At 45.0% G+C, this 24,561-nt stretch overlaps 1 protein-coding gene across 4 annotated transcripts in view; it reads left to right on the top strand.

Moving 5' to 3' along the window:
- The window catches only part of stg (string), a 151,728-nt gene that overhangs the window by 110,157 nt on the left and 17,010 nt on the right, over nt 1-24,561 (top strand). For all 4 annotated transcript variants that reach the window (XM_089578437.1, XM_089578438.1, XM_089578439.1 and 1 more), the window contains 9 exons: nt 1,192-1,314; nt 5,084-5,179; nt 9,433-9,582; nt 12,010-12,183; nt 16,428-16,509; nt 16,578-16,615; nt 16,692-16,754; nt 16,833-16,931; nt 23,020-23,147. In XM_089578437.1, coding sequence (XP_089434563.1) covers nt 1,192-1,314; nt 5,084-5,179; nt 9,433-9,582; nt 12,010-12,183; nt 16,428-16,509; nt 16,578-16,615; nt 16,692-16,754; nt 16,833-16,931; nt 23,020-23,147 — 953 coding nt within the window. The remainder of the gene's footprint in view (nt 1-1,191; nt 1,315-5,083; nt 5,180-9,432; nt 9,583-12,009; nt 12,184-16,427; nt 16,510-16,577; nt 16,616-16,691; nt 16,755-16,832; nt 16,932-23,019; nt 23,148-24,561) is intronic.

Raw genomic sequence — 24,561 nt, 5'->3', positions numbered from 1 at the left:
CAATGGAAAAGAAGCACAGTGTAGAACTATATCGGCACTGGAAAAGGCAGATCAGGAAGGAATCGTTCTATGATAACTCAGGAAGCAGTGCCCTATTCTGAAGCTAGGTCAGGGTGTCTAGCATCATCAGTATGAGAAGTTGCCAGGAGTGACAGGTTTTGGTGAAATACCAGTGGCAATCAGCCAGCATTATTCATTGAATGCTGTCTGCGGAGTAATTTCTGACGATGACCTCAAGTACCTAACCGAAGAAGAACTCCTAGATGGACACAAAGACCAAAACGTAACAAATGTATACTGGACCAAAATAAGACAGGACAACACCGAAACACCAATGAAGCACATTGTTCTCACCTTTGCCACTAGTATACTACCCGATTCTGTGGAGGTAGGGTACACAAAGCTCAAACTGTGACCATATATACCCAATCCACGTTGCTGGTACAAATGCCAGAGGTACGGCCACAGTTCGCAGAGCTGCCAGGGCCAACAGACCTGTGCCAAATGTGCTTCACACGACCATCCCGCTGAAAACTGTGATGTTGAACCCCACCTTTGCATAAAATGTGAGTACAGCCATCCGGCTTACTCACAGTCATGTCCTGCCTGGAAAAGGAAAAAGACATAACACTAAAAGTAAAAGACAAACATATCTTTCAGGGAAGCGCGGAAACGATTTTCGTTGCAAACTCCAAGCTACTCCGCTGTGGTGCAGCAGGGCACAGCATCACAGCGGCCTTCGGCACCTGCGCAGGTCACACACAGTGAGCCTGGAGCAGGGCCAACCCTGCCCGTAGTGGCAGCAGCTAGCGCTGTGCCACCAGCCACAAAACAGGCTGCGCGTACATTCAGGTCAGTGGGCCCGCTGACCTGAATGTCTGCGCACCCTGTTTTGTGGGTTCATTAGGTTCATTACTCTAGTTGAAAATTAGCACTTGAACCAAGGACTAACAGAAGCCCGAAAAAAAAAAAAAGCGTTGTCGATGACAGAAATAGTGAAAACTGATTTTTTTTCGCTCATCAAGCCAGGGGGAGGTTTTTATGGGTTGTCTTTTTCACAATGAGTCATGGGAAAGATAGCCTCCTCGTTTTGTTTCAGCAGGACACTGCATGTTTTGCTAATGTTTCTATGTGTAAGTGCCATGCATGCTTGCATGTCTCTTAATTTGCTTATGCTGATATGCTTCCTAGGGGTACCATGACAACGACGAAGGCTTTCAGTCAGGTGGCAGCCTTTTCAGCAGTGCTGGCTCCCAGGAAAATTCATCCCGCAATGGTTCTGACTCATGCAAAAAGTCTTCTTCAGCTGACACGGTGTGTAGTAATTTTATCTTGCATCTTGTAAACCATGTTTTTAAGTTGTGTCCGTCATTGATTTGGCTGGAAACATTTTTAATTTATTTGGAGAAGTGTCAGAAATGTTGTCTTTTTATCATGGAAGATGTTGCAAGGATTTGATTTTGTAGCCCAGAAGGTTTGGTATTGTTTTTATTGTGCTGGTCAGAGTTCACACATAGACAGGCAAGTGAGCATTTTTTTTTTCTTAGCATTTTACAGAGCAATGCAACAAGGCCATTGCAAGCCTCACTAGCCATAAGAAGCTTTGTAGGCACACAGCTATTTCCTTCTAGAAGTATGTTGCATGGCTCAGTTGTTTCAACACACTGTTTGCGATCATAAGTCTGCCAGAATAAGACTTGCAGTATCTTAGGTGTTATGACAGCTAGAACAATATTTTTAATAGTTGTAAAGCTGTGGTGCATAAGGATTTTGATAATTTTATAATAAGAGAAAGCTTAGTTTGTAAATGTTTTTTTACTGGAGTATGAAGTATCTAAGTATTGGAGTGTGAGAGAGAGTGTGTGTGTGTAGTGTGTAGTGTGTGTGTGTGGTGTGAATGTAAGTGTATATATAGTGTGTGTGTGTGTACTGCAAAAGCTGTTTTTTCAGTTGAGAAATTTTTCATAGCAGTTCAGCATGCTGGGTGCTTCAACTTATTCAGTGTAGATTTTTCTCTAAAGGCCATAGAAGATAAGTCGGTGCGGTCTATGCATGTGGATTTTTCGGAAAGGTCATCATTTTTTTGCATGACAGAGTTGAGTCAAAAGACAGCGAACTAAAATTAATCAACTTTTTAGTCTTTTCTAGGGCAAAAGGTTGTTTTGAAATTGAAAGTCAGCATCGCAAATAAGCCAACTTTTTTAAACTTTCGGAATCGGCAGTGTTGTTTATGGTGTAAAATGTGATAAAAAAAAATGTTGTCAAACACTCTAAGGTGACTTTCCCATGCTGCAAATTCATCAAGTGTTATCGCTGCATGTGGTGGCGTCATGGAAGCATCAACATCTACATCATCAAACACATGAACTGTAAACTATCTTTTGCTGTAGTTAGAGCAGTGCCATGTGATCAATGCGTACCATGGGAAAGACAATGTAACAGGTTTTCAAAAGCATGTTTTTTAACATATTATACTCAAACAACAATGCTGATTCTCATACTGTAAAAACTGAGCTCACCTTTAAAGGGACTCTAATAAAGTTGCAGTATGCCTGGGATGTTAAGGCACCCCGCTGCACGAATATTGTCCTGTAAGGATTTTTCTAATGTGCTTTGTAGAAGCTAAGTTACCTGTAGTCAAGATTTGAATTTCAGCATCTCCACGCCTTTCCCTTTTCACTGTTTGCACGCTGGAAGGTCGGCGCTCCTCCCCCGGCTCCACCTCCGGGGGAGCAGCTTCCTGACCCGCCGGAGCTACGCGGCTTATCGGCCGCAGCCATGGTGGCTGCTTGACGTCTGAATGAGTCTAACCAGTAGCCATATCTCAACTTTTATACTGAGGTGCGAGCAATGGAGAAGGGTGCGAGCATGAAAAAGTAGTCAGGAAGGGCTTGCCAGTCAGGAAGGGCTTGCCAACTTTCATGCTTGATTGTGGGTTCTCTGCTGCGTGTAGAAGTGTATTATTTGGCTCTGGTGTTCATGGCAACACAATGGAGTGATTGAGAGAGTTGATGTGCTCTCTTCAGATGGTGTTTCAGAGCACCTTTAATGCTGACACCTTTGTTTCGCAGTAAAGTCTTGGGCCCCGAAACCAAAAATCGTTAAGTTTATTAGTTATTTTTAATGGTCCTTACTGCAAGAATAATGTCTGTTTTGCCATACAGTTCACGCCCACTGAAGTATATTTCATAGCTTTGAAAGGGAAAGCAGAGACATTTTTTTAAAGGAGAGCAAACATTGCCACTGCAGTGTTGGGCTTTCAAAATGGCAGGTGACATGAACTGGTGCTGCTTTCAGTGCACAAGAAAACTGAAAGCAACTGTCTTCCTTTCTGTGTACTGCCTCCGGTAAGCACATGCTCTCATGGGGCAGCTTTTGTCATGCATATGGAAGAACCAAACTCCACTTTTTCGCAAAATATCATAATGTGGATGCCTTTCTTTGTTTTGGACGAAAAATACCGGAGAGGTTTTGGTGTCTAAAAGATCTGGGATGTCTTATGCAGGTACTAAATGACTGCACTTGCCTTTGTACCTGGGAATAGTTGTTCCATTTTAACACTGTGGGTAGTTAAGCTTATGCTAAGTTGTGGTATGTGGTGACATCTATGCATGGCATAGATGGTCAAGAAAGGTTTGCACCTTAGAATTAAATAGCTTATAGTATACGTCTTCATATTGGGTGGGGGTCAGCAAGTTCACTTGTTTCACTTTCATAAATGTCATTGTCTCGTTTACTTTTTCGCTGGCATTCAGTGCTGTTCAGAATGAGGGCTGAAAGCATTAGATGTTATAAGTTTGTAACTAACTTGCTAAATTGACTGCAAACCTAATTGACTGCAAACCTGCTTGTCGCAAGCTATGCCTATTTTGAGGGAGTGCAGCATTCTAAAGAGAAAGACGTTGCTTTATAACTTGAAAAAGCCCATAAAATGAAGCACCACTGTCTCCATCCCCTTCTGATTTCGCAAGTAAACTGCATGCATCGACAGAATTTCTTGAGCGTGAATCAGAGAGGTTAGGCAGTTCACTTCAAAATAGTGATCATGGAGTCCCTTTTTGGTGGAGACAGTTTGAACAAAGTGGCAGAAAGATTAGCAAGTGCAGTTTTCTCTGCTATAAATGTGTGCCACCAGACAAGAATCGAAATATTCAGAAAGAATCGATTTTTACTAAAAAAGAAAACTTGATGGAATTGTCCTCAGTACTTTTTCTTTTTTTTTTATGAAAATTCATTGAGATTCAAGGATTCTAATATATGAAGCTACGAAGTCTTTTTTGTGCTAGCATTTGAAATGGTGACTTCATTGCTTATTAAAACCATGGTCATATTCAGATTTCTTCTCACAGCTCTGAAGAAGTGCAGAGAAGCTTGATGATGACGTCATGGACGGGGAGATTTCAAACTTCCGCTGCCTTCGCCCACACCTTGCCATGCGTCGTCGGGTGCCACCGAACAATGCTTCATGGGCTTTAGCTTCGGTGACATTGTTTTTTGTGCTAGAAATGTACCACTGCCATAATTGACGTCATCCTGTGGTGCTCAACCGGTTTTGTGGGCTCTGGAGAAGCCTGAACTCCTTCATGGCTTCATCCAGCGATTACATCACCATTTCAAATGCTAACACAAAAAGACTTTGCATTCTTTACCTGCAAGTTTTCAGCCCCTTTAAGTTCGCCCAATTCTAAAACCTCTTCAGTTGCCCTTCACCTCCAATACTGCTAAGGCCTTGCATGTGTTTAACCAGTTCACTGTGAAGACAGAATAGGCTGCCCCCACCTCGTTCCACCTTCTAGCTGGGAGTGAATGCTTCTTGGCCAATTTTTAAAATATTTTCACATGCAAATTCAACTATGGTAGTGTACTGCAGGCTTTGCCATTGCCTTAATTATATGCAGTATGTGAGCAGGGACGACGGTGACAGACGGTAGGTTGTGCTGTGTACTATCCATAATTGCCATTCATCAAGAATGTTTGCTTTAACTGCTCTTTGCTCATTTGTGGGAGCTTTCTGAGCGTAAATGGTTCAGCTGATATTTCACTCTTTTGTGACTGGTGCAAGAGTGGTAATTTTTGTTTGCAGAGCAAGTCCTGGGATGACCACAGTGGTGCTGGTGCCTCCAGCTGCACTAGTAGCAGTGAGGATGGTTTCTCATGCAGCCTTGATGACTCGTTCCAGGTGGGTGGCCTTGCTTGAATGCTTATCTTCCTGTGAGCTCTTGGAGTGTGGTCCTTTTTATTTTTTTAGTTTAGTGCACTTAGTCAGCTCACATAAATGGTGGGCTCACTTATATATGCTCGAGCCCGCTTAAATGGCTCCACTTAAAACAAGCACTTGCTTAGTATGAATGAAGCCAACATGATGGTTGCGATGCATACTAGGTCACCAAGTCTCAGATAAAATGAACATTAGTGGAAACAAAACCCGATTCCGGCCAACACGCAGGTGCCATGAACTCATTCTCGGGGGCCGTATAGTACTGAAACATAACAAACAAACTGAAACCTTGATGTCCTTCACATTTCAGCACCGCCGCGGTGGTTCAGTGGTTATGGTGCTTGGCTGCTGACCCGAAAGACGCGGGTTTGATTCTGGCCACAGCGGTCGAATTTCGATGGAGGCGGAATTCTAGAGGCCTGTGTACTGTGCGATGTCGGTGCATGTTAAAGAACCCCAGGTGGTCGAAATTTCTAGAGCCGTTCACTACGGCATCTCTCATAGCCTGAGTTGCTTTGGGACGTTAAACCCCATAAACCAACCATCCAACCGACCTTCACATTTCAGCCGAAAATTATGAACAAGATGCCGTTTTGACGAATGTGAATAAAATACAAAAAAAAAACAGCGGACGATTCAGTGTGGATGGACCAAATGCAAATGGGGTGCGCTCGCACTTCAGTTTAGGTTCGAGGCTCGGTTTAAGAGGACAGTGTGGTAGCAGTGTGTTCTGGATCCGTTGATGAAGATGATGACATCCAGAGCACAGCATGAGAGATTTACAGTTAAGGGATCTGTTCATGCCACCATGGGTTTGAAAGCCACTCGCGACCATGGAGTGTTTTCCCATAAAGTGTATTGCATAGTTGGCCATAAAGCCTGCTGCCAGGTTGCCTGCAACTACCTGCAAGGGGCTTCGGACAGACATGCACTGGCAAAACCTGATATTGGGGGTTTAGTGCTGGCGCACTGAAAAGAAAGTCTGCCACATGAGTGGATGTATGTGTATGCACTCCTGGGGTGTGGTACATCTGTTGCTGCCACTGCCATCCCCTTTGGTGAAAAGCGTGGGAAGTCCTTTTACAAATGCAGTATACTGCTAATGTCCAGTACAGTGTCCTCTGAAACTTACCAGACAGCAAATTTATTTCAAAACTTACCGTTATCAGTTGCATATCACCCATGGTACTTAGGATTTGCATTTGACAGTACCTGGGCATTTGAAGTAAAAGACAAATGCTTTATTGCAGAGCCTTGCAAATCATTGTGCTTCACTGCAGCCATTGGTCACCTGTTCTTTCTCAGCTTTTTTTTTATGTTGTCTAGCTGAACAGGGGGATGGAGCAGCTTCGTAGACATCTAAGATCTGTGCTCATATTTAGCTGTTGATTTGAGACATTGTGTTTAGTCTCTGTACCCACCTGAGCAGTGGAAATAGATGGCATATATTTTAATGCCCTGCATATGACTGACCTCATTGAGGGTATACATATATGACACAAATCTTTTTCAGCTGTGAAATATTGTTACATGGCCCAAGGCGGTACGACGCAAAAGCAACCTGAGCACAGTGCACAGACTGCGTAAGCACAGAGCCAGCACAGAGCACAGGGTACCCAAGCCTAGAACACGTGCACCACTCACACTTCGTTTACCTCGTCTTCATTCACAATATCTGTTGCACGGTCCCCAGTCACAAAAACACCGTCTTTATGTACACTAGAGCGTGGCAGGGGACTGCGAGAAGTAGGGCTTGAGGCGACAGACGGAGACAATATCACGCTGAGCTCCACGGAAAGTGGTCTCCGGGAAGGCTGGAGTAATCTTGTAGGTGGCAGCGGTTACCCTCCGGAGCACATGGTATGGGCCAACATATCGGGACAGATGTTTTTCAGAAAGCCTGACGTGGCGAGATGGCGACCAAAGTAAGGCGAGGGCTTCAAGGGAGAAAGAGACCATGCGATGGCGGCGGTTGTAGTAGTCCTTCTGTGAGGCCTGTGATGCTAGTAGTTGGGATTGCTCCAGTTGGCGGGCGCGGTCGGCCCGGGCAATTGCATCATGTGTGTATTCAGAAGGCTGAGAAGTAGGGGTTGGAAGCAGTGTGTCCAAAGGTAACTGGGGCTGGCAGCCGTACAAAAGGTAGAACGGTGAAACTGGCAGTGTCATGACTGGAAGAGTTGTATGCGAAAGTGGTGTGTGGAAGGGTGATATCCTAGCCCTGATGGTCCGGTGAAACGTACATTGTGAGCATATCGATGAGAGTGTGGTTGAGGTGCTCTGTGAGGTCGTTTGTTTGGGGGGTGATTGGTGGTGGTCAGCTTATGCTTAGTCGAGCAGCAACAGGGAATGTCGTCGACAATTTTAGACAGAAAGCAGCGGCCACGGTTGGTGAGATGTTGGCGGAATGCACCATGACGGAGGATGAGGTCGCACAGAAGGAAGTCTGCAACATCAGTAGTAGTACTGGTGGGGAGGGCCGGCGTGATTGCGTAGTGAGTGGCATAGCCTTTAGCAACTGCAGCCCATTTGTTTCCGGACAAAAGGTCCAAGCCGACACAATAGGAAGGTTCAGGGGGGGGGGGGGCACATAATAGGTTGGAGCATGCCCGCTGAGAAAGTGGCAAGCCATTTCCGGCACTGCCCCTGCTCGCAGGCATGAACATAGCAGCATGCAAACAGGCAGAGATGGGGCCAAAAGAAGCGACGACGCACGCGGGCGTAAGTACGCGAGACACCCAGATGTCCAGCAGTGGGGAGGTCATCAGTTGTGGAGGACATCAGTGCGAACTTGCTTGGGCACAAAGAGCAGGAGGTGGAGGCCGGTGGGGTTTAGGCTTCTGCAGTATAAAGTGTTATTATGCAGCACACACCGGTGCAGAGCAGGGTCAGATGGGGAGGAATTGAGGCAGTCAAATAATGGAGCACATCTCGGTATAGGACACACACACACCTGACACACAGTTTCCTACTGACAAAAAAAGATAAACCTATTTGCGAAGAATGCGGAGTTGAAGTTACGATTAACCACATTTTATTCTCTTGTATGAAATTGGAAAAACTAAGGAAAAAGTACTTTACTCAATTTTATACTGAATACATCCCTTTTCATCCTACACTGCTTTCAGGAGATAATGCAATTGTTGATATATCACGTGTTTTTAGCTTTCTTAAAGAATCGGGATTTCTTAAGTGTCTCTAAAATTTTTTACCCACTAGTCTGTTTTAATTTTAATACACCTCAGCCACTTTCTCACGCCTGAGAAGAAGGCTGAGGTTTTAATTTTGGTTGGTTGGGAGTCTCAATATCCTTGTCCTACCAAGGATAGCTACTGAGGTTTCCCAGCCCCCTTTAAAGCTTTTACTAGTAGCCATTTCTAAAATTTGTGTATGTGTTCAAAAGGTAATATTAACGTTTTGGGGGCCTCGACACCAGGGATGATTTTTTACATTTCTATAATATTCAACAAAAAACTTTTACCGTACCTTGTGTTTGGCGCATGATGGCCTCAGTTGCCTATGTACCATAAAACCCAACACACCAACACCAACCAGTCGGCATCCCGTCGCTGTTCATCGCCAAGGTGAGCGAGAACAGGTTGGCGTTGCAGTCAGTGCCAGGGTGGACACTTTGTTCATCTCATCTTCATTCACAATATCCATTGCAATATGTTGCGAAATGTTGCAATATAGGCTGCCATTTCTGCGTTTAATATTTAATATACGATGCTCAGCCGGTCATAGTCCCAAATGTTTTTTTGTAATAAGGAAATTGCCCTGAACAAAAATGACTGCAGAAATAACTTTGGTCTTCTTTAGTTTGTCCAGCTGGTGCACCCTAGTTTGTTCTTTCCTGTGAAACCACCGTGGTGGCTCAGTGGTTATGCTGCTCGGCTACTGACCCGAAAGATGCGGGCTTGGTCCCAGCTGCGGCGGTCACATTTCGATGGAGGTGAAATGCTAGAGAATCATGTACTGTGCGGAGTCGGTGCACGTTAAAGAACCCCAGGTGGCTGAAATTTTCTGCAGCCCTCCACTAGGCGTCCCTTATAGCCAGAGTCGCTTTGGGACGTTGAACCTCATAAACCATAAACCATCTTCCCTGTGAGAGGCCTAGTATTGAGTTAACCTCTAAATGTTCCCAAAATAATGACAAAAGCTGACCTATGCAATTACTGCTCAGTATGTTCTAAACTGCTTTTTTTTTTTTTTTTCAGGAACACGAGTCTCACCTGCCTGGCCCAATTGCAAAGCTTCTCCACTCACCCTTGTACCAAGCATCATCACAAACACTCCTAGTTAATGGATTTAAAGAAAGTGTTCTCAATCCCAGTGAAAACTCGCCTGCCTGTGGCTCAGCAGAAGAGGTGGCGTAACATTTCACACCAGAATTTTTTTCTTCTGTTTCTGTTTTGAGGCAGGCTTGCAGGAAAGATATCATCTGTTAATCATTGTTTGTGCATGGTGATTAACTAAGGCTACTCACGTGAGGCCCCTTCAGTCATAGTCAGCACGTCTGTCTGTCTTCAATCGCAGTGGGTATGGGGTGACATCCCCAGAGCATTGTTGTTGTTGTTGGGGATTTTAATTCTGTGAATTTACAACAGAGAATCTGCAAAATTCCATAGAAGACATCAGATAACACTTAAGAATGCACTAGAATGTTTGGAAGCAAAATATTATTATAGTGAGTTTTTTTTTCCGACCTCTTTATGGCCCTAACGCCTGGAAGGAGAACCCATTGCACACATGCATTGCCTGGAAAGTCCTGGGCAAAAGAAACGAACCATTAGGGATGAGGAAAATGCAACATTGTACTTCACTTGCCTGAACGCAGTGCATTTTCTATGCTAAAAAAAAAACTTCTAGACCTTTGTATTTGTAGCATTTGTGCCACCACATTGGTAGCACCAGATATGGTTGATTATTTGACGCGACCTGGGTCTCTCAGCACGCTTAAAAAGATGTCACGGAATGGTGCTGCAGGGTACGTGGACAAAACAGCAGAAGCGAATGGGTTAAAGTATTGGAGGCTTGCTTCGCTCGATTGGGGCAGGTACTTCTTAAAGGTACAGTGAAGAGGAATCTGAACTCGTCTTTTTGCCCCGGGAACTCAATCTGCACGTTCCGAGCATTCTTAAAAACTTCGATTTATTGCCCTGTGTGGCTGATTTTCCTAATTAAATCGAATTAACGTCCGGCTCCCGCCTTTTTCTTTTACCCTCGTACGGTGGGCGGAGTCGACCAACGCGTGGAGTGCCTTTCAGCCAGTCCTGTGGCGGCTTGCCGCTCTGCCATCGGCGGAGTAATACGTAGTAGTCCGTAGTAGCAAATAGTCCGCGCGTATTTTTATTTCTGCGGGCTTATTTTGCGGCCATATTATCTGCGAATGAAACTATTTATTCCCGGAAACCTAAAAAACAAAATAAAGCGGAAGCAAAGCCTCCACGGAGCTGGCTGCAAGGCACTCCACGCGTTGGTCGACTCCGCCCACCGTACGAGGGAGAATTAAAAAAAAAAAGCCGGACGTTAATTCGATTTAATTAGGAAAATCAGCCACACAGGGCAATAAATCGAAGTTTCTAAGAATGCTCAGAACGTGTAGATCGAGTTCTCGCGGCAGAAAGACGAGTTCAGATTCCTCTTCAGTGCACCTTTAAGCGTTGGCTCTTAAATAGTCGACATATCCACTTCCTCCATATTTCAGTGTGCCGTCTGCGTTTTTTTCTTTTTTAGTTTGAGATTGCATTGTAATTGTAATACTTCTTTTCAAGTTTCTGTCTATATCTTGCGCTTTCTTGTCTTCATTTAGTCAACCAACGTAGTCGCTCGCGTTGGCTTAGCTGTTGCTTGCTGCCAACTAAGAGTTGTGAAGGAAGCCGGTGCAGCACTCCACTTGGTAATTCTGTCCAGCGAACAGGTTCAAAAGGGCCATAACTCGCCAGGTGTACGCAAAAATGCTTCTTCCCAGTGTTGCCAGGTACCTGCCGGTGAAACACTGGGTACAAGCTTTCCCCTGGCCTACTGCTCGGTTTACCCGGGCTGAAATGCTAGCGAAATGGATCTTTGACCCCACCTTGAGTAGGAGAAATACCTTGTGCCATGGTGCTCTTTGGCCAAAGCTGTCCTTGCACTGTTAAATTCTTTATCATCATCACCAGCAACTTATCACCTGAGCAGCACACATGCATAAAATGGATTAAAGCTGCAAAACACACGTGACAGACGCCGGCCTCCTTCAAGCGGCGACAATATGCAAATCTGTGTCGGGCCCGCACACATGCCAGGCTATCCTAGGGGAGATGAGTCGGAACAAAGGCTGCCTTACCCACAAATATCATTGGTCGTGGCAGTAAACTTCTCATCCCCTCCACTATTGGCAAAATAAGAGGAAAAAAAGAAAACTAAAGGGACACTGTCCTCATGACAGCACATGTGGCAGATTTCGCTGTTCGGTGGATGTGAGCGTGAGTGAATGGGCAGAGGAGAGAAACCTGAGTGTAGGGGTATTGAGGTGTGTGCCACAGTGAGTGAGAGTAAGGTCCAAGTAATGGGGCAGGGTAGTGAGTTGTGGCACATCTGAGATTAGTCGAGGTACACATTGACCACTTTGGATGTATGCATATGATTGTGCCATGCAAAATTGTGAAAAGCTATGCATGCCTGAAATTCTAGCTTCAAAAAACAGGTTTGTGACTCTTGACTGTATTTGGCTTTCAGTACCAGCGAGCTAGCCCAGCTTGATGCTTTGCACATGTGTTCTCCTTCCTTTGTGTTATTTATCGTTTTTGCAGTCTGCTGATGCAATCCGGTCCGGCAAGCCCGAGCTGCTGGGTACTCCCATCACAGCGTTGTTAAACCCGTGCATGGCTTTCAAACGCCCGGTGTCACCAGGTGACAAGCCACCCAGCCCATCACACAAGCGCTACAGAGGCTATCCACTGCAGAGATTCACGAGCTATTCCGAGGTACAGGTGCACTCTTGTCTAGAAATGTGGCTGTATGGATGCACCAACACCTTGTTTTATAGAGGCATCAAGTGACAATAATATTATGCATTTACACCAGTCTATACACGTTACAGAAAATAATAACTGATTACAGTTACAATTACTCCATCTGAAATGTAGCCGATTACAGTGGTCAATTACCATCCCAGAAAAGTTTCTTACATATGCCTAAGACAAACTGGAGCGAGAGATTATCCAAGCTCTCTTTTATTTCTAAAGCGGGAAAGAAGTGTGTCAGCACACACTCAGTTTCACTCCTTGTTAAAGAGCTGCGATTTCTGGACGGACACGTGTGGGCTGTTTAATGTCTTGGTTGCCCTTTGAATGGGATCGCGTTTTTTCGTTGTTGACACTGCTTCGCTACGAATGGTTTTAACTGTCTACACTGGTTCCTTGTTTTTGCCTTTTTTTCTTTTTCTCTTTTGACACAGCCTGGCTAAGAGATATAAGATTCTTGCATTGATAAACATGGGTTATTTCTTGTTTCTTCCAAGTTATAAGCCGGTTTTATATTGATTTTCTTGTTTTTGCTGTGTGGAACTGTGGCGTGTGCTGTTAGTAAGCAGTGACTGCGTAGAGAAATATAAGTTTATCGCTTGATCATGTGATAGATGTGCATGGGCGAGGGTTGTACCAATAAAATATGCCCTTTGAATCTAAATGAATCAGTTCATAGTCAGCGCCCATCTTGTAAATATTCTTTCTCATTGTTCACGCCATCTTTGCGCTGTTTCTAACACTTCAAGGAAAAAGCAGTTTTTTTTATTACGAGTTGGGCACCAATGAGCCTTAAAAAACCATGGACACGCATTCTCTTTCCGCTGAAATATCACCAATGGTCCCTTGCCTAGGCCGAGCCCTGGAGCAAACACGTTATTCTTTGAGCAGCTCTTGCAGTTCCGTGCTGGCAGCATTTAACTCAACCAGTTGTACACTAACGACCACACTTGACAACATTGCCACACCCACCACAATGAATGCCTTGATTGTGTCTCTGCCACACAAGAATGGTCCGGAGCTGTCAACCATTATGACAGCACTCGCAATATCTTTCCCTTCACACGTAGCAGCTATGCTGAGCTGTCTGACATCTGGAAGTTCGCCCAAGAGGCAGGAGAGATTTAGCTGCATTTTCTGCAATGGCGGCCACATCACCTCGTACTTCCGGAACACTGTTACGGAGATGACACTTAACTCTTTCCTTACCACGGGAAAAACGACCATTTTTCACATGTCTCAGACAAAATTTTTTTTTAGAAAAGGTGTGATAGATAAAATTATATAAAATGCATAACAATAATTCAGATAGAATGCGCTTTATAATGAAATTTATTTGAACACATATTCTGCTTGAAATGCTGTGAAAAAAAATCAGTAAACACAACAAAAAGTAAAAAAGAAGAAAAGTTTTGTGTTTATATGGAATAACTTTCCAAACGCTTGTACTAAAAAAATTCTAGAAACTACAAAACAATTCAAATTCTTTCTAAAACATGGCATTAAAGTTTGAAAATTATAACTTGAATAGTTTTCGAGCTAGAATTTTTTTTCTTCATGCCTCTTGAAAAGGCTCGTTTGAGAGTGCCCTTTATATGATTTTTACAGTCCAACAAAAAAAAATTGGAAGTGTAATGTTATGCGCCAAACGAAAGCTTGGTAAGCGTGGTTTAAAAAATACAAATCAAAACTTATTTAATTTACGTCAAAAATTAAAAAAAAATATAAAACACAACAAGTATAGGTGTGATATTGCGATATAAAGTATGCGATAAGTATAGCTGCGATGTAGCTGCAGAATCGAAATCCGACGTTACAACATCTTCGTCCGAGGCACTGCTGCTCGGAGGATCTTGAAAATCAGCTGCAGAGGCTGGAGAATCACGTGCAGCGGGACTCTTCCGAGCGCGCGAAGCGCCCGACCTCGACGCGACGCCATCCTCACCGCATATTATGTCGCAATAAGCCTATGCTCCAAGGGCACTTCAAAAATGCACGACTGGCGGGAAAATTACGAACTAGGCCGAAAATGGAACTAACCGTCTGAACAACAAACCAGATGCACCCGCACAAGCGGACAGGAAAAAGAAAGCGAAACTATCAGGCCAACGTTCCGGGATCGGTTTGCGCAGTTACAGCGTCTGAACCAAAATCCGACAATGCAACATCGTCACCAGAGACTCTACTACTCGTAGCATAGATAATAATTGCAGTCAACGCAGTAGAATTGCGCGCAGCAAGGTTTTTCCGAGCGCGCGCCGTCTGCGCGCCCGACGCCATGCACGGAGCGTCCGCGCCGTACCCTCCGCTTCAAGGGCGTTTCAAAAATTCGCGCGTCGTGGGAAAATTGCTCTCTACTCAGAAACCGAAACTGTAGTCTCTGGAGAACAACTTAGATGGCGCCACATCACCGTAACGGCTACAATGAGGAGCTTCGGTTCGCACAAAAAGACCGGAACGAGGAATCTGAACGCACAGGCGAGCGTTCTGGGCTCTCGTTGCCCCAGTTTGGGCTTCGAAACAATACCTGACGATACAGCATCGTCGTCAGGGTCCGTGCTAATCGATACATCAAAAATATGTGGTGCAAACGCAGCGGAATTGAGTGGAACGGGGTTTTTTCGAGCGAGCGCCATTCCCGATGATGACGGCTTGTTCGGAGCGCCCGACGCCGCACACCCAACTTCAAGCGCGTCTCAAAAATTGCCGCTTTTTGGCAAAAATATAAACTAAACAGGAAGTTGAAGTTTAATGTGTGAACAACAAACCGAATGACTCAGCAAGTCCGTAGCGGCCGCGGTCGCGCTGCCGTAGCGCTTCGAATTTTTCGATCACCGGTGATCGAAGCACAGTGGCGTGGTAAGGAAAGAGTTAAAGGTGATTTTGTGTCCACCAGCATAGTAAGAATGACATTATTCTAACTAACATTCTTGTAAATTGGTCTAAACTTGCGGATGCGGGCTCCTTGGTGGAGGACCGTTGAAATCGTGTACACTGCTTTGTTATTCTCTGAGCTTATGTCTACCTCAGCTGCCATTGCATACCAGCCCTAGAATCGTAATGTGGGATCCCTGCCAATGGAAATTAGTTGAGCTGGACTGGCACATTTGGCGCAGATGTCCTCATTTGCCGCGCCTGTGGCACACTGCACGAAGGTGTTTGCTTGTGCCTTGTGTGTGCGATTCACCGTCACGCCTTCCACATGTGTCATGCTTCTCCGGCTTTGGGCGTGCCTTTGATGAATGGCTCTTTTGTCGGGCAGAATGTACCTCTCCTGGCTCTGCAGAGTGCATGCTCCTGGCATTCTCGGCAGCTGTCTGTGCCGAGACAGCAAAGTCTTCTACTTCTTCTAGTGTAAGCTTTCGTTGCAGCAGTAAGTTTCGCTGGACATCTTCTTCTGCACACTGCAAACAATTCTGTCCCTTAACATGTGCTCCAGTCATGTTCCAGAGTTACACTTCTCCGCTAGCAGTCTAATTTCCACAATGAAATCATCAGCAGTTTTCCAGTCTCTTTGTGAGCGCATGAAGAAAGCATAGCTTGCCCAATGACGTCTTTGTAGCTCAGCTCATTCACCTTTTTTGGGTGACACTGCCCCTGTACCACTTGCACCGCACTTTCCGTGAGCGAAGCTATGAGCAGCGCTTGCCTCTTCATTGGTTCCACGATGCTACATGCTTCAAAGTAAGCCTCCAGACAAGCACAATGTGTAGACCATGCACCTTCTGTGTCAGCGAATTCCAGTGGCCGCCCAGCACTCATGCTTCTGTGGGTCGACTCGCCTAGTGCCACTGCTATCTCGTCGCCACTGCTATGTTGCATTCGATATGTGACTCACTGATAGCATCAGGCAGGAATAACTCAACAAGAATGCTGTATCATTTGCCTGCAACAAAGCCAGTTTCAAAATGCTCTGCAGTCATCAGTGCCATGTTGAAAGGTTACAATATGCAGCTGCTGAGCCTGTGATCACGGGATCTAGTCCTCGCTGCAGCGGCCACATTTCGATGAAGGGAAATACAAAATCGCCCGTATACTGTGCGTTGTCATCAGTGATCAAAATTGATCCAGAGCCCTGCACTGCGGCGTCTGTCATAGGCTGTGTGCAGATTATGGGCGTGAAACTCCACATACCACCAGGATGCTGAAGGGTTATTTCTGCATAAAGTTGTGTCGTTAATATGAGTTTTCATTTCCTGTTCCAGCCAAGCTGTTCCTCAAGAGTTGCCAACTTCTCTAGGTCCTTGTCAGACACCGATGCTTCTATCAAGCTTGCACTGCAGAAATGTAAGGGTCCAAGTTTGGTATCAAGTGAGAATTTTTCTTAAGCTCTTGGTGATGTATTTATTTTCTAGCTGATGCAGATCCTGATCTCATTGGAGACTTTACAAAGGTGAGATCTGTTCCCCCTCATTTTTTTTTCCCCCTAAGAGGCCAAGAGTTGATGAGCACTTTCTAATACATTTCAGCCTTATGCTCTGCCCCTGGTGAAAGGGAAGCATCATGACCTCAAGATGATACTGCCATCCACTGTAAGTAAACAGGGTTTTGCTTTCTATTCTCTTTTCAAGGTCTTCGCTCTAACTGTTCTTAACACTGTTGTTGTGCAGTTGGCTGATGTTTTGCAAGGAAAGTACCGTTCTGTTGTGGATGAGGTGACGATCGTTGACTGCCGCTATCCGTTTGAGTATGAAGGAGGGCACATAAAGGTGAGAATATTTACAGTGTGTTAGATTTTTGGCCTTGAAATGATCCTACTGGGGCACAGTGGAGGAAAATGGGTGCTCTGGTGAGACAGCTGTATCTTGAGGAGGGTGCATCCATTTAGTGAGAGCGGTTACGAGCCTTGCTACAAAAAGCAGACCTAGGTGAGGAATCCATGCTTTCCAGTCATTCTGCTGATGTTCCTAAGGGGCAGAAGGACCCGTGCAAAAAGGTTTTGCACCCTCAGTCAGCAGTCTGAGGCTCCATCCATTAGAAATGCTTGTTATTGCTATTTAGTAACCTAATACTAAGCATTTGGCAGCTTTCAGGGTGCTCACTTTCCAAATGCCCCAGTTTCTGACTTTAGAGATGCACGCCTCCTGCTCTGTCAAATTGCACGTGGTCCTCTCGACCACCTCACTGCCTTGGAGCACTGCTTCATCTGATCAATCAAACAGGCATGTCTTGACATCAGACTGCCAAGTGCCATCCCTGAGTGGGTGCTCTGCAGTTTATCCGACAGGTGCAGGAGTACAGAGATGTGCTGTTGTTCTAAGTTTTGCCCCACCGGGGCATCTGCAACATGCAGATGATGGTGTGTCGTCACACCACGGACCCGAGCACCCACGTTTAGCCGTGTGTGGCAGCGCCATGTCCGGGAAAAAGAGGTCCGTGGTGGTTGACTCAGTGCCGTGCATTTGGACCTTTAAGGCCCCTCAGCGGAGACCACACATCACTTTGGCCCCAGCTTCTTGTAGACAGCACCTCCAGGCTGACCCCACTGGGAGAAATGGGCAGTCACCTTTTCTAATCCTCTATTTCATCTTTAACTTCCCTATTTTCTTTCTCATAACTCTCCTGTCTTCTCCTCTCGGTTTTTTTTTTTACTTTTTATAGGCAGCTAGGGTTAACACTGTGTGGCAAACTACCCTGTGTTAGGTCATATTAGGTTACAGTTGGGGTGTACACCTGGCATGGGCCAGACTTGCTTGCAAGTTCCTGCTCCGTCCCCTTGTTGGGCTCCTTGGTGGGTGGCTGTCACCATGACCGAAGAACACATACATTCTGTGGCTGCCCCTGTCCCACAAAACGATCACCCTCATAAAAGAGTGCGGACCGATGTAACCGCTCAGTTCCTAACTAGAAAATAAGAAGAGTTCCTGAAGTATCATGTGGTACACAGTGAAGAAGCAGAAAAACCAGCCAGGAAAATATCTCCATTCATAGTTTCTAAGTCTCTGACTGATGCCTTGGGCCTTGGCTACAAGGTGACAAAACTGGCCAGCGGTGACCTATTCCTCCAGATCCGTGACATAGCACAATATTCCGAACTACCAAATCTAACGACTTTTGGAAACATCGCTGTCTCTGTTATTGCTCATCGATCCCTGAACACAGTAAAAGGTATGATTTCTGAACACTATTTTCTCAACACGATTTTCTGAACACGATTTCACCAAAGTAGAAATGTAGAGGGTCTTAAGGACAAAAACGTCACTGAAGTCCACCGAATAAAACTTTGTAAAGATAAAGAATTACTCACAGAGTGCATAGTCAACATTTGCCTCTGGCCAACTTCCAGTATCTATAGAAGTAGGATATGTGGAGATAACTATGCAAGCCTTCATCCCAAATCCTCGATGCTACTTTAACTGCCAAAGATTTGGCCGTAGCTCCAAGAGTTGTCACAGTCGCAAAACCTGTGCAAAATGTGCATCAAATGATCATGAATCTGAGAGCTGCAGTGCTGCACCACTGTGCGCGAATTGTGAAGGGGACCACCTTGCGTACTAGAGGTCGTGTCGATCCTGGAAGAAAGAGAAGGAAATAGTACTATTAACACTAAGGAAAACATAACATTTCAGGAAGCGCGAAAATGATTTGCACAAGCACAGGGAACGTTCTGGTTCACGGCGATAACAAATTTTGCCCATGTGGTGCAACGGGGTGGGGCACCACAGGCTTCAGCACCTTCTCAGGCCACACACAGTGAGCCTGAGGCAGACGCAGCGAAGGCTGCCCCATCACCTTCGAAAAAGGGTCTGCCGGCCTCTGGGCTGGCCACCCAAAAGGCAGTCTGGAGAGGTCTGCAAACTATACACCCGCGGGTTCTCTGCAGGCCTCCAGAGCCTCTGGGAGGCAATGAACACAACACCGAGCTCACCTCTCCTGCAGCGGCGGCGGAGTTCTCTTGAATGGAAAAAGGAAAATATCGTAATAACGGGCCCCAAACAAACAGAGACCCAAGTTTTCGATATACATCTCCAAAAAATTATCATGGCATTCCTAATCCACTGGAATTGTAGGAGATTATTACATAACTTAGACGGCATAAAAGACATCTTATCCACACTCACACCTGTAGCCTTGTGTATACAAGAAACAAATTTAGGCCCCAGGACACGCATATACTCAAGAAATATACAGTCTTTTGCCACAACCGAGAGCAGGCAAGCTGGCAGTCGGGTGGAGTTGCCATAATAGTAAAAAATGCCATCGCGGCTCATGAACTAGTATTAAAAAAAACACATTCCAAGCTGTAGCAGGCACTTTGCTTGCACAAAAGAATTAGTTTGCTGTCTATATCTAGAGCCAAATCTTATAGTAACTGGTCTTTACTTAGAAGACCTTTCAGACCAGCTACCACAGCCGTATTTGGTAGTTAGATTTTAACGGCCATTCCTGCTTTTGGGGCATGCAAAAACACACCAGAGGTAAAGTTATCGAGGGTTTTATACTATGTAATAATGTTTGTTTACTGCACAACGATAAACCTACTTACTGCTCTCCGAGCTTGAGAGAAATGAGCGGTTTAGATTTGTCTTTTAGTTCTCCATCTGTTTGTAACGGTTTTAAATTGAGGGTTTGAGACAACCCCTATGGAAGTGATCATCTCCCTGTTGTAACCAGCTTGTTAACGCCACCATCTGTCACCCTGTTTACATAGCGATTACATAGCTTTATTCCTTTTATATAGAACATATAATCATTTTTTCTGTATTTAATTGTGCTGCTGGAGGCTGTGCTTCACAATGACGTAGCTTAATTGTTGAGGTAGGTATGCCGTTAACGGCTGCATTGACGTTTTTTTTTTTTTTTTCAGGAGAAGCATATGTTGAAGAAATCACAGACTTCGCGCCGTTAATGACAGGCCGCAAATTCCGTATAGCGCATTGCATGACACTGGATGGAATAACTTTCGATGTTGGATAGTTTTCTAAACTAAAGTTTTTGGCTCCTAAAAATAGAAAGTACTTGGGCCTACTAGTCTGCCACAGAGGGTCACTGTGTCGTCCCCACGCCTGTATCTTTTGGGGGTGGCTTACCACTGTCATGAATCATGGCAGCGGTGTCTTAACAGCGTCATGCTTGCAGTGCCCTCAAAACAGGCCTTGCAGGTGCATGATACATATGATGCACCTGGGTAACCCATGCATGCTGTTAATCTTGAAAGCATGAACACTGGGAACCTCGACGAACCCCGTGTAATGGCAGTCGTACACGATCATAATCATATCATATTGTAGTACACATGTATTGAGGCGCAAGGACAGGTATTTGCTTCATGCCCATTTATGGTTCCATTGGATTACTCTCTCACACAGCTGCATGTGTTATAAATTACGACGCACGAAGTACAACCAAAGTGGACAGATTTTTGCCTGGTTAAGATTACAGCATAGTTTTTCGAAAGCACAAAAAATGTTACAGGTTAACTGTATGTAGCGCATGTATAGCACGGAATAAGTACACTTGGATGTTAAACACGTGCATTGGCACACAAAGCTTGTTTGTTTGAGAGCGTTTCTTTACCGGCATATATATAATTTGCCATGCAAATGCTGCCGCCCTTCTCAGGAAAACCAGCGCTTAAAAAAAAGTGCTAAACAGGAGTTTTACTTTGAAACCCGTAGTGCAGCATCAACGGTGGCATGTTTTCCGCAGTGCTGTGACAGCATGGCCGGTATCGATGCTGGCAAGCAACTGCAGCGATGAAGTCGTGTTGCTAAACTAATATGGAAAAGCTCTTGTTCTTCGGAGCATCGAAGCTGATACAGAACGTCTATAAAGGCAACAGGAACCTGACAAGCCAACGACCACTCCAGTCTTGATGTAGCGGCTTGTCTGCTCCGTCCTACTATGTGATTACTCATTTTGAAACCAGATGGCGCTGGGTGTCAGGTTTAGGCGTGCCCCCTGACCAGTGCAGGTTCCCAATACCATGGACCTCCCCGCAGAGTGGACAGGTGGCCCTATAGGTTGTTGGGTGAATTTTGCTTAGGATGTGTAAACTATTATTTTCGATATGAAATGAAGCAAGAAAAAAAATTCTAAGGACGATTACAATACATCCTATTACGAAATTTGAGCGCAGCTCTGTAGGTCTCTCAGGCACTGTAGGCTCATTGTTTTGCTTTGCTGGGTCGTCGGCGCGTGTGACGACGATATTAGTTAAGTAGTAATATTAGTAGATGAAGACGATGATGTGCAAACCACAACGTGCAAGAATGTGTATATTAGTTCGATAGCAGTATTAGTATAAGACGACGACGATGTACAGTGCACAGTGCGAGAGTGTGTTGCAGTTTAACATGAGGCTTGATTGGCTGCAGTGATAGCTTAGTGCTCTGTCTTTGTAGGCTCATTGTTTTGCTTTGCTTGGTCGTCAGCACATCTGGTGACGATATTAGTTTCATAGTAGCATTAGTTGAAGAAGACGATGATGTGCAATGCACAGCACGAGAATGTGTATATTAGTCCGGTAGCAATATTAGTTGAACAAGACGACAGTGTGCAGTGCACAGCGCAAGATTGTGTTGAAGTTTAACATGAGGCGGCGATAGCCTAGTGCTTTCGTGCAGTTGCCAGCGAAGCTGATCTGTTCGCGGCGCCGCGGGTTCGAATCCCAGTTGCAACAGGGTTTATTTTTATTTATTTATTCATTTATTTATGGTTTGGCTCAGTTACATCGACTGCGGCTACGTGGCTCAACCCACGAACAGGCACTTAAGAGCTCCGCTCTAAAATGCCTGGGCAGTCTTTCTGTAGTCACTATATCATATATACTGGTTGGTTTGGTTTATTGGGGTTTAACGTCCCAAAGCGACTCATGCTATGAGGGACGCCGTAGTGAAGGGCTCCAAAAATTTCGACCACCTGGGGTTCTGTAACGTGCACTGGCATCGCACAGTACGTGGGCCTCTAGAATTTCACCTCCAAAGAAATTTGACCGCCGCGGCTGGGTTCGAACCCGTGTCTTTCAGGCAGCAGCCACTGAGCCACCGCGGCGGCTATCATATATACTGGATACGCGAACAGAAACAACTCGGAAGCTGTATTCAGGTGGCAAACACCACATGCCTAATGCTTGCAAGCCTCCATGGTTTTAACTTGGCAGCAGCAAAGATGTCAACTTAGATGTTCTATTGAATGCTGGCATGTTTTATTCATTCATCTTCTTAACTTACATGAAGCGTGCAATTTCTTTACTCCTGTGTGGCAATTTTTGAGGTTTTCTTTTTGTTTTGTTATTTGCTGGAAACAGGACATTAGACACCTGTAGCATACCGTGTTACTGTTACCTTTACCAGAGTACCGGGAGCCCGCCCAACGCCGGTGAGCACGCGCTGATTGGTCCCAATGCTGCAGGTGCGCGTGCAGCTGCCGGGTACGTGGGGCCATCTGGCGCCGTCAAGGCGATTTGCGCATGCGCATTGGATACGCGTGGGCTCCCGGCACTCCGGTGCCGGTAACGGTAACACGGTATGCTAAAGGAGCTTATTAATTCAGTTCAGGCTGCCATCATCGAATGTCTTGAATGTCACTGCTGCATCTGAGGTGGTAATTTAGCGAGAGCTGATTGACATTAGCGGCTGAGTAGTCTGGAGCGGTAGAAGTACAACCACTTCATGTCATGGTTTTCTGCAGCTAGGCCTAGAACGCAGGTGGCGGCTTCCTCACGTGGCATCTTCGTAGAAAAGCATTCACACCGGCAAACTGATTTTTCTTTATTATGTGCTTCTGAAAAAGTTAATGGTTTTGTTTTTATGCTTGCCATTCAGATGTTGTCCTTATGAATTTGTATTCTTTCAGGGTGCCATTAATGTGTTCAGTTCCGAGGACCTGTGGTTAGAGTTCCTTGAGAAAGCTGCACCAACTCCAAACTTTCGCCGCGTTTTGGTCTTCCATTGTGAATTTTCCTCCGAACGTGGTCCAAAGCTGTGAGTGCAAGAACAGCCTTTTTTTCATTACGTGCATGTGCTTTGAGTAAAAAAAGAAGCCTTTGTTGAACAACGTCTGAATGCATTTCACCTGATAAAAGCTGCAATTTGAGATTCTTTTTATGTTTCTCCCATGCATTACAAAATTTCCATCGGAGATCTTGCTGAAAGTTTTTTGTGTTATATGAATAGCATGTCAACCATCAACATGATCTTTTCCAGTCATGTATGTGTAGCTCCATTGTGTAATGGCAAGTACACGAGCAGCATTCTTTTCACTTGCAGTGAGCTGGAGAACTGCAGCAAGTGAAGTTCTGAAACCATGCGTGTGAATGTCATGCTCACAGATCAGTTAGTTGAGGATACCATTTACTTAGGGCTTCTTGTTTTTCAGATTTTTTTTTTTTTCTTAGGGGGTAAAAACCAGGCACTATTTCTTTGGTTTAAATTCTTGTAGAAATGGGTTATTCAACAAAAAATTGATAATTCCGGCTTTTTCTGGTTATTCTTTCCAGCAGAAATAATTTATCATTCATGCATGTTTTGGTGCGGGACAAAAAAAAAAGCTTTTTTCTTCTTTTGTTTTAAAAACAACCAATAGCTTACACCAAAAAACTGCTCACCAAGTTGGGTATATATTTTCTCTTACAATCACTGCATCGTGCACAGCACTTTTACATCTGTGCTGTTATATCTGCCTGCTTTCATTTGTACACTGTGAAAGCATTCAACATCACAATGGCGATTTAAAATGTTCAACTGGCTTGGTGCAGGACATTGTTGCAGTGGGCAGCACTCTGTGCTAGTTTTCGTGTGGTGCCTCCAGCTTTGTGCATTTGTACATGGCACAATAATTTACCCGTCACATCTGGTAGATCGACCTTTGGGCAACACCTCAAGAAACTGGCTTTCCCTCAACAGATCTCCAGGGGTTAGCGTATCCACATGGACCTGCGAGTCCTATCGGTGCTGTGGTGCTATGTAGCACGTGTAGCCCAATGATGACATGGATTCTCCATGACATAGGTCATAGGTCAGCTAATCAGAGTATGCATTTGTAGCGTGTTGTGCCCTGGAGTGTCATGCAGTTCATACGTACCGAGCGTTGTGCTGCCATCAGCCGTTTCGCATAGTTTTCATTGTCTCTGTGTGCGCTTGACAGCCACGGAATGGCAGAACTCCCCTTTTCCATGAAACTGTAAATTGTCAAGCGAGTTGAACGAGGTGAAAAAAATCTTGAGCCGCAAATTGTGACGAGGACTTGAGAGAAGCTGTACCTATGTGCTTCGACGTGCTCTGTGCACTCGACATGGTTCGTCGCTTTTGCACGTTGTTAGAAGGCTGATGTCTCATCTGTTCGGAGTTCATCGATTACACTGAAAATTTGTTCCCTTTGAGGCAATGAAGATGAAGA

The sequence above is a fragment of the Amblyomma mixtum genome, chromosome 3 (assembly GCF_055824585.1).
Source record: "Amblyomma mixtum isolate Tamu chromosome 3, ASM5582458v1, whole genome shotgun sequence".
Taxonomy (NCBI): Eukaryota; Metazoa; Arthropoda; class Arachnida; order Ixodida; family Ixodidae; genus Amblyomma; species Amblyomma mixtum.
Note: the sequence above shows the minus strand (reverse complement) of the source record. Positions and strands in the feature narration are given on the sequence as shown.